The sequence below is a fragment of the Mustela nigripes genome, chromosome 3, assembly GCF_022355385.1.
Source record: "Mustela nigripes isolate SB6536 chromosome 3, MUSNIG.SB6536, whole genome shotgun sequence".
NCBI lineage: Eukaryota > Metazoa > Chordata > Mammalia > Carnivora > Mustelidae > Mustela > Mustela nigripes.
Window position 1 is genome coordinate 148,497,976 of NC_081559.1, and position 15,542 is coordinate 148,513,517.

General features: G+C 36.1%; 1 protein-coding gene and 1 long non-coding RNA gene across 2 annotated transcripts in view; one reads left to right on the top strand and one right to left on the bottom strand.

Annotated features, from left to right (window-relative positions):
- LOC132013182 (uncharacterized) overlaps positions 1-15,542 on the top strand; it is a 59,688-nt gene that overhangs the window by 12,681 nt on the left and 31,465 nt on the right. Inside the window, exon 2 of the long non-coding RNA XR_009402904.1 lies at positions 9,897-10,055. This is a non-coding gene — a long non-coding RNA (uncharacterized LOC132013182). The remainder of the gene's footprint in view (positions 1-9,896; positions 10,056-15,542) is intronic.
- Positions 1,615-12,312, bottom strand: CA1 (carbonic anhydrase 1). Its single transcript, XM_059392909.1, is given in 7 exon segments — positions 1,615-2,043; positions 3,600-3,755; positions 4,685-4,877; positions 6,957-7,052; positions 9,513-9,631; positions 11,163-11,360; positions 12,189-12,312. Coding segments are annotated over 5 exon segments (540 nt in total). The 5' UTR covers positions 12,226-12,312; the 3' UTR covers positions 1,615-2,043; positions 3,600-3,755; positions 4,685-4,787.

Consider the following 15,542-nt stretch of genomic DNA (forward strand, 5'->3'; position numbering starts at 1 on the left):
GAAGAGGGCTCAGAGCAGGAGGGTGAGTCAAAGAAACATACGAGTTGCTTTCTCAGATGATCCAATGTCTTGTCCACGTATCTCAGCAGCTGTTTTCATCGGCTACTTCAGAGACACATGGAAAGCCCCCATAATGCACCTCGTGAGTTCTGCCAAATAAATGAAATTCTGGCAGAAGAAGTAAGGGGAAACATGCTCCCCAGTTGGCATTCAGCTTAGGGAAAAGTTTGATGGTCATCATATATCTTCTGTCACTTTGTTGTCTTCTCCATAGCATGACTTAGAGATTTATATTTAAATTCAAGAATCCATTTTAACTTTCTTAAAAATATACATATATATATGGGTGATGAATTTAAGTATTTTTCAGGCCCCTCCCTGTTGTGAAATTTGTTTTTTTAAGTTGCTCAATTTCTTTCTAGAAAATATTTCAAACACTGTGTGCCTTGAGTGGCTATATTTTGCAGGTATCTTTTTGTAAAAATTTTTTATATCTTTTATATCTTATGCAGATACATGTCTCAAATTAAAATCATACCACTCTTTCTTTGGCTCTCATGATGATTCTTGATAACTTTAGAATTAAAGTCCTTTCAATGTGACTCATGTGAAATGAGAAGATCATAGGACCCGTGTAACTGTTTCAGGCTTTTTCAGTATCTGGCAAATATATGGTAATATACACAAATGACTTTTGCAAAGAAAGTATTTCCTATTTATATGATGCTTATGGGAGCAGGGCACAAGTATTGTTTGGATCTATTACATTTCAATAAATAGGATTCTTTAAATTCTGGGCCCCAGACCAAAAATTCAAAAGAAGTCTTTTAGTATGGTTTTAATACAACCTTTATAGAAAGGCTTCTTCAGAGCAATGAAGAACCTGCTTGATCTGTCTTTTTAAACTATGTTTATGTTTATTGAGAAGTTTTGACTGATTATGTAACATTAGACAACACTAAGATATTGGAATGTTTACTGCTCTGGTCTCTAATATGATATCTTATATTTAGTCAGGGAGGAGGAAACTAAACTAAATCACAAGACGACACACAAGACACAAGACCCAAGATTTAAATTTTGGATGTAGATATGACTTCAGAAACAACTGACTTCAGGTTAAGGGCACCTCTGACTAAAAGATTATATGATGTTTTTATATGATTCTAAGTCCAAATGACTCTATCATTTTTATAAACCATTCTCTGGTGAATATTCTTCAGCTTCTTCATTATAGATTCTCTAGTCAAGCTAACTTGTTATAATAATGGTGGGGGGGACCATTGGCTTTGCTAATGGGAGGAGGGAAAGTGGAAGCAATAACCAGAAGCAACATCTTCCCATGTAAGATACCATTTTTATCACAGAGAACACAGATGATAGCAATATTGGGCCAGTGTAATAATATTGATTACAGTTGCAATCTTAGCTGTATAGCTGCCTTCAAGAGTAAGAAAATTAATTTCTCAATATTTCATCTCAAGCTACTCTTAGGTTATTACATTTAAGGCAAAATGATATTACAAATAAGGCACTTAAGATTTTTGGAATGTACATGGGCCACTGATTATTTAACATTTAAAAAAATAGAGTACATACCAGACAAGAAAGGGATAAAGCTATTTTACTGGTTCAATAAAATGGAAACAGATACAAATCACTAACAAATTATTTCATATAATTTAATTGCAATTATAAAGAATTCCACAAAAATAAACTTGAATTTAGGACAAGTTTTACAAGCTTATGGATTATTATTTGAATTAAACATTAAGAATGAAAATTAAAACTTTGCTCTACAGATTGAATTTGCAGCTATGCTGCCTTGCTAGTATTGAAATGAATGCGTTTCTTAAAAACTGCTTTACTGGGTTATGTCCGAAGCAGGGCAGTGTTCCTGGAGTAAGAAGTTCCTTCCTGGTCCCATCAGAATGAAGCTCTCACTACTCTGCTGTTCAGAGGCTGGGGTGGCCGGTTGTTGTGATGAATGGGGACAGCTTTGTCACCTTCAACAGTTGATAGAAGGCTTCGGAACTGTGCCAGCTGGGAGGGAGGATGAAATATTTAAAGAATCAAAGGTTATTAAAGTTACACAGAACACTTTATTTCCAGTATTATTAATGCACTGATTTTTAGAAAATGGAGTTGCTCATTGCAACGGTCTCGCCAGGGGGAAGGGAGGAAGTAAAAAAATACCTTCACATTTATTTGAACTAGGTATTTGGTTTAGATTATTAATGATGGGCTGGAATAGAACACCAACTTTTTCAGAATATCAACTGGGCTACTTTGGGGGAGTGACATTCCGCTTGTTACCTCAGTTTCCGTATGATAAAATTACAATAACATTGCCTGTTTTCACTGTGCTGTGCCTTTTATTCCCATAACTTACTCATTTCATAACTGTACCTCCCACTCCCTTTCATCTATTATGCCCATCCCTAACTCCTTCCCATCCGGCAACCATCAGTTTGTTCTCAGCATTTATGTCCTATTCTGCTAAAAATCTAGCCTATTTAGAGTGACTTAAGCTATGGCTGAAGGCTTATTTTGTGGACCACAATGTGTGATAACTTATCAACTCTTACGATAATCACTTTGCCACCCAAAATATATTCCTACCTTTTACTTAAGACGTCACCTTACCAAAAAACCTGTCATTTAATATAGACAGATTTTTAAGAGATCCACAAATACAACAACTGGCTTATAAAACTATGGAGATGTAAAAAGAAAAATCACTGGCTCCATCAAAAGTGAAAATAATGATTGCACCTGAAAAAAACCTGGCATGGCCTCAACATTTCAATACTAAGTATAGGTTTAATATAGGTAAGATTTTATATGGATAGTGCAGTACGAAGCAGACTCCCTAAATAGCTAATAGGAAAAAATATTAAACACTATCAGCTATTTACCTTGGGTTGTTGTGAAGATTAAATTGGTTAGTGCGTAAAAAGTTCTCCGAATGGTACTCACCATGCAGCATACACTCAGTAAGCGGCCATTACCAGTGGGCTACATTCATTGCCTGTCCTATAGGTTTGTTATGAGAATTGGTTGACAAAACCTAGGTAAGGCACCTAATGAAGGGAGTTGCTCCATCAATGGTAGTTATTAATATAATTATAAACTATAATTAAAGACATATCTTGTTGGAGAGTTAATAACTAAAGCTTCAAAAAAAGAACAACAACAACAAAAAAACCCTTTGTCAGCTCTCAGGGTATGAGCGTTGTGAGGCATAGTTCCCCAAATTCTTAGTAGAAGGTCCTGTGACAATCTTTTCTTTGTTTCTGAAACTTTTAGGATGACACTCAACAGAGTTGGATTTTTCCTTAATAAGGTGTAAAAGATAGTAGGACTTCAGAATCTCATTGTTTTTTTCTATATCAAGTAAAAAGCAGTATTACAATGCACATTTCTTTATTATTCTTTAACAGACTTATGTCAGAAATGAATCTTTTTTCAGTAGGAATGGAAAACAAACTCCTCAAAAATCTATTTGAAATCATGACGTCCCCCATTAATACTAGGAACTGAAGTGGTGTTAGTGTTTTGCACTTCTAGTTCCCACTCTTCCACCTTTGATGTTCTACCTGCTCTGGGCTGATACTGATGCTGTCCTTGCGGATGATCCAGGTCACACTCTCATAAAGGGGAGGATGAGTCAGAGAGCCAGAGTAGGTCCAATAATCCAGGGATGAAGGAAGGAGAGTGGATGGGTCAAAATTTGTGAATGGGGCTCGTTTGTTCTGGAGGAAAAAAGAAAAGTAATATAATTATACCATGATATAAAATACATCATATACATATATGATGTCTGTGTTATATTATTTTGGCATATACACTGTCTTGAGATTTTAGCTAGGACTTAAATTAATTTTTCTACTATATAGTATATACTGATGTGCTTGAAAATATAAACAATAAAAGTAATCGAAGACTGGGGTGCCTGGGTGGCTCAGTGGGTTAAAGCCTCTGCCTTTGGCTCAGATCATGATGCCAGGGTCCTGGAATGGAGCTCTGCATTGGGCTCTCTGCTCAGTGGGAAGCTTGCTTCCCCCCGCTCTCCGCCTGCCTCTCTGCCTACTTGTGATCTCTGTCTGTCAAATAAATAAATAAAATCTTAAAAAAAAAAGTAGTAGAAGACTGAAAATTTGCAACACTGACATTTGGCCAAATAATCTTCTTTCTTCCTCATTTGGTGGAACATAAACAAAGGTTAGATAATTTTTAAATAATCTATTCTCTCTAAAGATATTTCATTTCCAAAATAAAACCCTTATTGTTTTTTAGGAATGAAGTCAGATACTGTTCCAGTGACAAATCTGTTATTGACATGCTTATTGGTTAAGTTTTAGCCCTCTTCTATTTATTCTTATATTCTTTTTTGATTGTTTATGTGTGGCCTATTAATTATATCTCAGAATAATACCCTTAACTCCTGCATTTTTTGTACTGCTAAAGAAGCAGAGATCATTTTCTTTGTGAAATGGGAAAAAAAGTCACATTTTAGTTAGATATGTTTTTTAAAGAAAATTTGAATGGCTATGGAACCTGTTCTCCAAATTTCATGCTGCTAAAATAGATTAAAAAAAAAAACTGGGAAAAAGAAAAGTATAAAACAAAACAAATATCTGAGTGAGAGACCTTCTCAGAAGCAAGTAATATCTAGTAGTACCTTGATTTTTCAAATTGGTAACTTTTGCTCTAGTCTTCCTACTCCCCACGTCAAATATATAATCAAATGATTTCAATAGTTCTGTGAACTCTTATTCTCTGTTTTAAACCGATGTATCTAGTCTATTGACCTTGGTTTTAACTGCGTTTAGGGCATCAAGTACTTTCTGCAGTCTTGGGTTGGCCCGATCAACCTGAAGATTAAAAAAATAAATAAAATGTGAGTTAGATATTGTTATAAAGTCAAACTATGTTTAGCTAATTTTTTTTTCAATTAAAAACAGTAACTGAAGAAAGGTAAGGTATTTTATCACTGTTTTAGGAGAAGGAATTTTGCTGGGCGTATGTCCTTGTGAGCCCTTGTCCTCTATAAATTGTTCATAACATGTAACCCCTGTCAACCTAAAAACAAGAAACCAGCTCAAGAGGCAAAGTGTTTATTTAAGAGCAAAGAACTGCAATTCGTGGTGCACATGTTGGGGTAGAAAGCCAAATAACATTCCAATTACAGGACACAGACTCAAGGATTTTATAGAAGAAAAGGGAGATCATGTCAGTGGTTTTGAGAGGAGTTCATTGGTGTTGACAAACAGGACGGCATCCGTACTTCACTGATGGGTCATGCGAAGTGGGCACTATGCAAAAGTTCAGTCTTATCAGATCTCTCAAATGGGATATTCTTGTTCTTGCTGACTTCTTGGAATGTTGGGCCGTTTGGCCCAGTTCAAAGTTTTAGAAAGCAGGGTGTGCAAGACAGTTCTCTTGGAAATGTTATTATGGCTCCGTTTTAAAATGGCTCTCTGTGTGTCATTTTTCATAGCACAGAGAAAGTGGCAAACAAAAAGCTCAGTTTTAATTTAATATGGGCAAGATGTTCAAGGATATACAAGTCAAAATCTAGGAACTTAGCAAAACTGTGACAAAAAATATAACCTCTTACTTTTGGCCCGTTTTATTAGTTATAATTGGTACAGTGTATAATGTGTTGTAAGTGTCCAATAAAGGTTAACTAGAATTACTGTAATTCCAAAAGTTAGCCACCTAAGTGTGACATTTATATAAGAAACATGTTTATGACACAGAGCTCCCGAGCCCTCAGGATTTCCTAAGTGATGAGGAGCAATAAAGGTGTCTTCTCTTATGTTAATTAGGGGACTTAGGGACTGAATCTGAGGATGAGGGCTGGTCACCAGGAGAACCAACCATGTGATTAGAGGGTTGGAACTTTCAGTTCCACTCTCAGACCTTTGGGGATGGGAGAGGGAATAGGGGCTAGAACTTGAATCAATGGCCAATGGCCAATTGAGTAAATAATGAGTAAATTGACAATGAGTAAATAATGAAGTCACCATAAAAACCCACAAAAACTGGATATAGTTTCCAGATTGGTGAATTTGGGGAGATACAGGAAAAACAGTGTGCCTGGGCAGGGCGAGGAAGCTCTTTGCCTGTCCCCCTACCTTTCCTTATGCATCTTTTCCATTTGGGTAATGCTGTTATATTCTTGTATAACTAACTAGTAATCTAGTAAGAAAATGTTTCTCTGAGTTCTGTGAGCTGTGCTAGCAGATTAATCAAACCTCTTCAAACCCAAAGAAGAGGTCTCAGGAACCTCTGACTTATAGTCAGTCAGGCAGAAGAGCACCTAACAAACAGGGCTTGAGAATGATATCTAAAGTAGGGTGGGGGAATTGTAACCTTTGCAAGTCTGAACCCTTAGCCTGGGAAACCTAATGCTATCTCTGTGTAGACAGTGTCAGAATTGAGTTGAATTCCTGAACACGCTGCTGGTGCCCAACAGTTGCTTGTTAGTGGTGGGGGAGGGAGGGGAAAACTGCACATTGGGATTTGGTGGATAGAACTCAAGAGGATCCAAGTATACACAATTTAATGAGAACTTCCCTACAAAACTTTTCAGGGACACTCCCATAGAGAATTTAAGTAACATCTGCCACTTGAAACATTAACTGAACTTTCTTCATGGAAAAATAATCCTCTTAATATTTTTCCCCCAATGATACATTAATTTGATAATAAGTTCAGGAAAGGGAATTTAGAAAATAGAAACTCACCTTCCCATTCTTTCCCTACCGGAAAAACTTAATTCTCTCTTAAAAAGGGAAAGACCAAGAGAAAACTGTAGCAAAATACCGTAAAATGGAAAATTTTTAAAAAGAAAGACTCAGATATCTTTCTGCCTTATTTTATGCTATTTTGATATTTGATTGGTAAGAAATAGTGTTAGCTGAGCTCTGTAACTCTCTCTAACTCACCTTCATCAAAACACCAATAATTGCCAAACCATCAGCCTGTGAGATAGCTTCAGCAAAGCTGGAGTACTTTGCAGAATTCCAGTGAACTAGGTGAAGCTAAAAATGATAATGTGGTCAATTAGTTATTTATACCACTGTGAAGACAAAAAATTATAAATTAACTTGTTAATGTATGAAGATGTGTCTTGGCTTAGATAACATTTATGTGAACATTTATCTAGTGGATAGGAAAGGTTATCTTCTCACTTTGTGGAAGGATTGCGGACATTGTGTAGAGCAGGCAATTTGCAACTTCCATGGAACCAGTGAGTAAAATTTCTTTTCCCAAAATATCATAACTATTCAATATACTCCTTTTTAAAAATTTCTTTTGAATGGAAAGACAAGGAATTCCAACTAACTAGCTTTCAACAAATCTGAAAGAATTTCTGTCAGGCGAGGTTCTTTTTTAGCAACTTTATAGGGAGGGATTCCTGGACAGTCTAGGAATCTTGGCCAAGAACACATTTTCTTAAGAACCTCTAGACACCTGTCAAGACATTATCTTTAGCCTAAGCTCTTTATGGAACTCTACATATGAATATCCAATATGTATGTCTGTCATCTTGTTATCTTCTTGATATCCCCACATGGATGTCTAACAGAGTTCTCAAACTTAGTAGGGCCAAACTACAACTCTTGATTTCCTCCTTGCCAAACCTGTTTCATTTTCCTATCTGTGGAAAGGTACTACCATCTACCTAATTGCTGAATCAAAAAGTACAATAGTTACCATTAATTTCTTACTTTCCCCACTTATCAACAGCCATCTCTCAGCACATCTCATAGATTAAAATTCTTTGCTTGGTTCACGACTTGAAGTCTTTGCATTGGTTGCTGATTTTCTTTGGCATGTCCCTCCCCATAATCTGTCAATGACAGCCTTTTGTCTTGAATTAGGGCTGAACACAAATGCCACTTCTGAAAGAATCTTTTTCTGACCTCCCAATGTAAAGTGATCATCTGGTCAATCATATCACTTTAAATTAATTAATTCTCCACATACCACTTACTTAATCTCTTTCGCTCTCTCTCTCCCTCTCTCTCTCTTGCTTTTCCTTCTCTCTCCTCCTCCTCCCTTTGCCCCAACTCCTGCTCCTCTCCTCTCCTCCCTCCTGTCCTCAGTTGAATGTTGAATTTTGTGGCTAAGTGCCTTTCTTCTCTAGCCGGGATTATTTTTATCTTTCTTAAATTAGGTGAGGAGATTTCTGATGATACTTCTTAGGTGCAACCAGATATGCCTCTAAAAAGGTAGTATTAATTTAGGCTCCCAACCCATTTGACTTTAGTCTACTTTCAATTTTTTAGGGAAAAAGGGGAAGAAACATTTAATAGATTTATGTAGTATTAAAAGTTATTAGCCAAGCTTTACAATGTAACATAAAGCCAATTATATTTGTGTAAAATTCCCAAATCTTCTATTAAAATAAAAAAATGCACATACGCTGTAACTTATCAATCCCTCTTACACAAACATCTGCCCTACTTAAGTGCTTTCACTAATGCTTAAGGTATATGTACAGATGCATTTGTTGAAGCACATTCTGGTAAAAGTAAAAAACCAATAAAACAAAAAGCAAAGGGCATAGTAATTGTCCATCAGTGGGGGCTAGTTAAATAAATTCCAATATATTCATATATTGAAATAAAATTAAAAGAATGAGAATTAAAAGAATGAGGTGGAATTAACTCCACTGACTTGGAAAATGATTATGATAAATTGGTAAGTAGAAAAAGAGGCACAAAACCACAATGTATTATACATTTGTTTTTGTAAAATTAAAAAACAGTCAACCTGTATATATGGGTATATATATATATACATATATATGTATATATATATATTTAATATTCATACATATAAAGAGCAAAAATTCTCTCTCAATCTCCCAGATGCTTTATTGATAGATTGATATAAATATTCTTGATTTTTGTATGTGTATATAGACAAAGTGTCTTGAGAGGGATCGCTGACTTCCACGGGAGGGCAATTCAAGTGGCTGGAGGTTGGTGGCCGGCGCAAGAACCCTCAGAGCCTCACTGAGGTGTACGCTACTCTCTGTGTCCATTCCTATGATTAAACTTGCACTCTTGGTAGAGTCTGACTAAAGTGTTCCAGCCCGGCCACACCCATGCTACCAGTGTGTCCTAACTTGAACATTTGAATAAGAAGCAAATGTTATGTTTACTTTAGAGTTAGAGCTTTAAAGGAGAGCAGCACCTCCTCTTGAGGCTAGCCTAATGTTAAGACAACAGTTTTTTGAGTCATTTTGAAGACAGATGATTCCTGGGCTCAGGACATCAACTCCAGGTTACCTTTTTCACATGAAAAATTCCCTTCTATTACCAAACTTGGTGTGTGTGTGCTTGATTTTAATGGGGCCTGGGAATTCCTTATAGGGATGAGAATCCTCATTCCTTTGGAGCCATTATAAAGGTGACTTATGTAATAAAGCAGCTGCTTCTGAAAGTAATTCTCAGCGCATTTATCTCTTCTCACTTACTAAGTTACATTACCTCTCCAGAATATTTGACTCCATCCACTGTATGTTCAGAACCATAGTCATTTGTGCTGCCCCAGTGAAAATGGAACTGACAGAGCCTATAGGTTTCAGAAAGAGGACCACCTCTCAGCACTAGAAGAAAAAGGAACCATTATTAGTTTTATGATCATAAGCTCCTGCTTGTTGTTGCATTTAACATAAACCAACAATAAATTGGATTAAGTAGAACTGAAAACAAACACCAGTGCCAAGGTTTTTTCTTGTTGGATTCCCCCCAACAACCATGATGATGGTGTTCATATGTACGGTGTGTCTCTGAGCATTCCATTGATAATATACAGTTCTCAGCACATGAGTTGTAATTTCATTGTTTCCTTTTTTCCTTTTTTTTTTAAAGTAAACTCCACATCCAGTGTGGAACTCAACATGGGGCTTGAACTCACAAACCCAGAGATCAAGACCTGATTTGAAATCAAGAGACGAATGCTTAACTGACTGTGTTACCCAGGTGCTCCTAATTTTACCTTTCCCTGCTGCCAAGGAAGTATACGGGAAGGTGAGTGAATTATAGTTTTACCGGCCTTACCTTGAATCTGCTTTAATGTGCAAGTTCATTCATTCTTTCAACAAAGACTATATAGACAATATGCATTAAGATCTTTAATAATTTATTTTGAGTAACAAGTTACACATGACATACTTTGTAATCAGTCAAGTAACTAGTCAAGACACAATGAGTATCTTGACACCTTTGTGGAGAATGCCTGTGCAGGAAAAAAGAGAAAGTGCCAGGGGGGCAATGGGGTCACTCTAAAAATTTCAACATTGAATGACTGTGTTATTTTCAGGGTCTATGTAATCTTATGATTAATTAAACACTCATAACACCAGATCTAATTTAATATTAAAAAATGGATATACCCCCAAGTTGCCTAAAATTCAGACTCAGAACCTTGTAGGAAAGAGGTAAAACAAGTTTTGCCTTTTGTCAATAGAGCTGTCTTATGAAATTGTCATTTAGTAAATTTTTCAAGAAACAGTTATGAAAACCTTACCATGTAGCAGGAAATGTGCTAAGCCTGGGGTATGAAGAATTCAGTCACTACAGTCTAGTAGGGGAGGGGGAGATAGCTAAGTGTCCTTATGCACAGAATAAATCTTGCAAGATTTATGTAAGCCTCATTTTCTTAGTGGTACCCAAGCACTTTACAGTGATAGACTCATTTTTCTGGACACAAAAAATAAATTCTTCAGTCCATTTGTCTTTCTTACTGTGTTCCTCCATCCTCATTCCAATTAGAAAATATTTGCCTTTTCAGTTTCTATATTCACTATGATGGAGCATTAGACCTTCTTGGAAAAAATACTGTTTATTCAAAAATATGAAGTGAGTATAAAGATATTAGAGACCAGAAGAGATAGGATGGTGTCATGGATGAGAAGGGCTGAAAAAAGACAAAGCTGGGAGTTCCAAAAATCATCTTTACCACTTGGCGGTTTTCCAGAAGTCCAAAATGCTTCACCAGATTGCAGCAAATTTACACACATGCACTACGCATGTGACAGAAGACTGAGGATGGCATTTACGTTTCTTAAAGTCCTATTGTTTAAATTTTCTTAGTAGGGTCAAAGAAAATATAATCAGAAGGGTCTTTTCGCTCACCTGATCAGTTATCATTGTCCTCATAGTTTACATGGAAAGAATGCCCCACGTTGATAATTTCTTTGGCTGTGGCTGGATCATAGGAGATACTGATAGGTTTAAGAGAGGTGTCATGTTTCGTTTCGCTCGTTTTAATATCAATGGGAGATTGCTTATTTCCATTTGCAATGGGATACAGCTTGCCCCATTGTTCAGGACCTACCAAGGCAAACACATGCATACAATCAAAACTTCATCAAATGTTTGACTCCCTGTTTTATGACTCCCACTAAGCATTTGCTTATTAGATTATGATTTATTCAAGTATCTTAAATGGTATTCTTTTTTTTTTTTTTTTAAGATTTTATTTATTTGACAGACAGAGATCACAAGTAGATGGAGAGGCAGGCAGAGAGAGAGAGAGGGAAGCAGGCTCCCTGCTAAGCAGAGAGCCCTATGCGGGACTCGATCCCAGGACCCCGAGATTATGACCTGAGCCGAAGGCAGTGGCTTAACCCACTGAGCCACCCAGGCACCCCTTAAATGGTATTCTGTTTAACTTAATATAAATTCAACATTTGAGAATGCATCTTTTCTATAAAATATTTGTCAACAAAACTATAACTATTTTACTATTAGTACTAGATTTCTAATATACATATAACATAAATATGTTGTATATTAATATATGTACATATATACATACGTTATATATTACAGATATATATATTAGTACTCTCTCTATAATATATCATATACTATATATATAATATATCTGTATATATATTAGCACTCTCTCTCTATATATATATATAGAGAGAGAGGAAGAGACAGAGAACGCATTTTATAGACAACCATATCCCAAAGGACAAGTGCTAAGATTACATGTAAAGTTATTATAATTATTCAAGTCAGGCCATTCTAACCATTAACCTATGACTATATAGTTACTTTATTTTATTTATTTTTTTAAATGCTCTATACCCTTTTTTGTTGGGAAAAGCAATGAGCTATTATTTTGATCTACATGAAGCAGAAGCACTTTACCGTTTTTGTCGTCATATCCCCAGTTGGAACTCGCCATGATCTTCTACTTAGTTTTCTTTTCTGCAAAGATAATACCTGGAATAACTGCCTGCAAGCCAGCATGCAGTAAACAAGTCAAACCGCCACTTGTGGGTTTTTATAGGAACTTCTCTGCCTTTAATAGGCCACTATTTCATCATCTCTGCCTATCAGGAAGTATAGATAAGTAAAAAAAAAAAAAAAAAAAAAAAAAAAAAAAAAAAAAAAAAAAAAAAAGAAGAAGAAGAAGAAGAAAGAAAAGAAAAAAAAAAAAAGAAAGTACTAAAAAAAGCCCACAGAGGTCAGATCAGTTCCAATTATTTTATTTTCTTATATTGTAAGGGAGAAATATCAAAATTGTAGGTTTTATAAAACCAAGCCCTATTTCTCTCATGTTAGTAAATGATATGGCTGAATATTATCATATATGAGTCTTTGGGTTTCCTAAATTCAAAATGGATTTGTGCACTTGATATTTCCAGTGTTACCCTTGCTTGAACTTAAGCAATACTACTCCTTACTATTTTAGTAAGGAGAATAGTTCATACATTTACAGGATGATTGTAACTAATATCATGATGTTAATTTAAAATCAGATAACAAAATTACTAACTCTTTGTGATGTATATTATCCACAAAGTACATTTTCATAAAGTACATTTTCAGAGACCCACAGGATGAAAATAAAGTATTTCATTTTAGAGCAATATTGGAATTCATAAGTGGAGATGGTTTTATTAATATTGAAATTGAATATAGCCTAATATTTATTTACACATCAAATTCAGCTCTCCTGGAATAGAAACCTTTCTTTTGTATACTTCATGATTTTTTTTTCAAAGACTTTATTTATTTGACAGATAGAGATCACAAGTAGGCAGAGAGGCAGGCAGAGAGAGAGGAAGGGAAGCAGGCTCCCCACTGAGCAGAGAGCTGGATGCAGGGCTTGATTCCAGGACCCTGAGATCATGACCTGAGCCGAAGTTCAGAGGCTTTAACCCACTGCGCCACCCAGGTGCCCCTTATTCTTGATTTTTAAGGCAATTTCACCACCACCACACACACATACACACACAAATCCTATCGAGTAAGAATTACCATTTTGTAGTTGAGAGATATTGAGGGACTTCTCCACCACTAGCAAGAAGCCAAGACTTCCTCAGCCCAATGTCCAGTTGCTTTCTTCAATATACCCATTGTGTGAGCTATGAGATGGGTGATCCCCTAATTCTCCTCTTACACCTACAGTTCTCTTAAGCCCAACCTCAGCCTGAACCAAGGTGAGAATTGCCACCTGGTGAGTGATAAGATCTACTGGGCTTTCCAAGTAGGCAAAGAAAACCAACTAGGATGTGTTAGACTCTGGCTAGGTCTACACACCCAAGGCCCTAAACATGCTCAAAGAAAATACAAGCAGAAAAATGAGCTTCCATAGTAATGTTTTTTTTTCATACCGTGGTAGTCATTAACTCCTTTCATGTTCTACAGTTGTCTGAGGTGCCTGGGCTTCCTGAAGGAAGAGGAAGATTCGGTGTCATTTTTAGCAGGGTTGACTAGAGACACCGTGTTTGTCCCTTTTTGGCTAATCATGGTCAGCTGCCCCAGACACAGAGTGGACTGTGTCTTGTGAACGTTGTGGGGAGAGGTCTAAGCTCCCGTTTTAGTAGATAGAAGGAGCTATTATTTAAAGGGAAATTTTTTGGGAGGGTTACTATTTATTGAGGGCCCAGTATATCTTAAATGCTATGCTGAAAACTTTACATGCATTAATTCATTAAATTCTCACAATAACCAAATTAGGCATTACAATCTGTCTTCTGCCTAAGAAGAAGGCTTTATAGAGGTGAAGACACATCTTAGGGTTACAAATTATAAATGGCTGCTCACATCCCATAAGCCTAGAGTTTAAATCTAGACCTGTTAACTAACTCCAGAGCTTTTACTCTGTCTTTACTGTCCACTGCCAGTAAATGCCCAATGACCTCCATTTAATTCTATTTTCTGGATGATCAGATTAGTTGATCTTTTCTGGTCTGGCTCAACATGACCATTAGCCAGACTTGATTGTTGGGCTCACTTCATTCCAGACTGTGAGTCTCAGTTTAGTCCAAAGTTGTAAAAGGCACACTTTGCTTTGTACTTGCTTCCTAATAGTTGCTATCTTGTTAAAGATAACTAAAAACAGAACTACCATATTGATCTGCATATTTGAAAAACATATTTGAAAAAGACGACCTCTTTTCATTATATGATTATGTGGTGATTCATCACATGGATATTTTAACATTCATACGGGATGGTAATTCCTTTAACGTTTTTGGCACAAAATTACTTTGAGCCCTGTTAGGATCTTTTGTTCCAATACATGCCTGGGTGTGTTTGTGTACAAGGAGAAACTATACAGAGAAAAGATGGAAAACTGAATGAATACCCCTTTACTTTCATCCCCCTTGTTCTGCTTACTAGCTTTGCCTCTTTCAGCTTAATACCCGTACTCAATCCAAGATGTCTCATTTTGTACTCATTTCACTTTCACCTATAGCCTCCCTCCCCCACAAGTGTCCCATTTCAGGGTTGTGATCCTTGCACTGCTTTTCACACCAAGAGTTCAATCTACACAGCTTCTGCTCTTCTAAACTAACACTTTATTTCCTCAGGCCATCAAGTATTGAAGAAGACTATGTGTTTTTCCTGATAAAATACTCTAGATAAGCATAAACATACTTCAAAATGAATCAGGAACAGCTAGGCTGATGGAAAAATATTTTTTTAAAAAGTAATACAAAAGTACATAAGTAATTTTCATAGAGAATTGCTTAACTAAGAACATTAAGAAGTATCAAGTCATATGTCAATTATATCTCAATAAAGCTGAGAAAAAATAAAAATAAAAAATATTTTAAAACTTTAGAGATTTTTAAATGTTGAAAGTATGAGGCACAGAAGGTTTAACTTTAATAATTTATTGGTTCAGTTAAAAAATTTGATGAAAACGTACTAATGGGCTGCGGGGGAGAAAGGAAAGCTTTCCTTTGTTACCTTATGAAATGGAATTTTAGAGGCCAAATATTCTAGAAAAAAAATGTAAAGATGAAATGTTAATTATCCTAAGGGGATCCACTCTTAAACTCTGTGCTACAGTTTTATCTCTTGACCTTCTTAATAAATAAAATTCATGCAATAAACAAACAGAAATATCAACTGTGCTGGAAGATTGACTGTTACTGGAAGAAGTGTTTCCCCGAGCACTCATGCTAGGGGTTAGTAGGCTGGCTAGAAAAGACTTTGTCTAAAGAGCAATTTTCATCTGCCAAGTCTTTGAAATAATGACCTTCG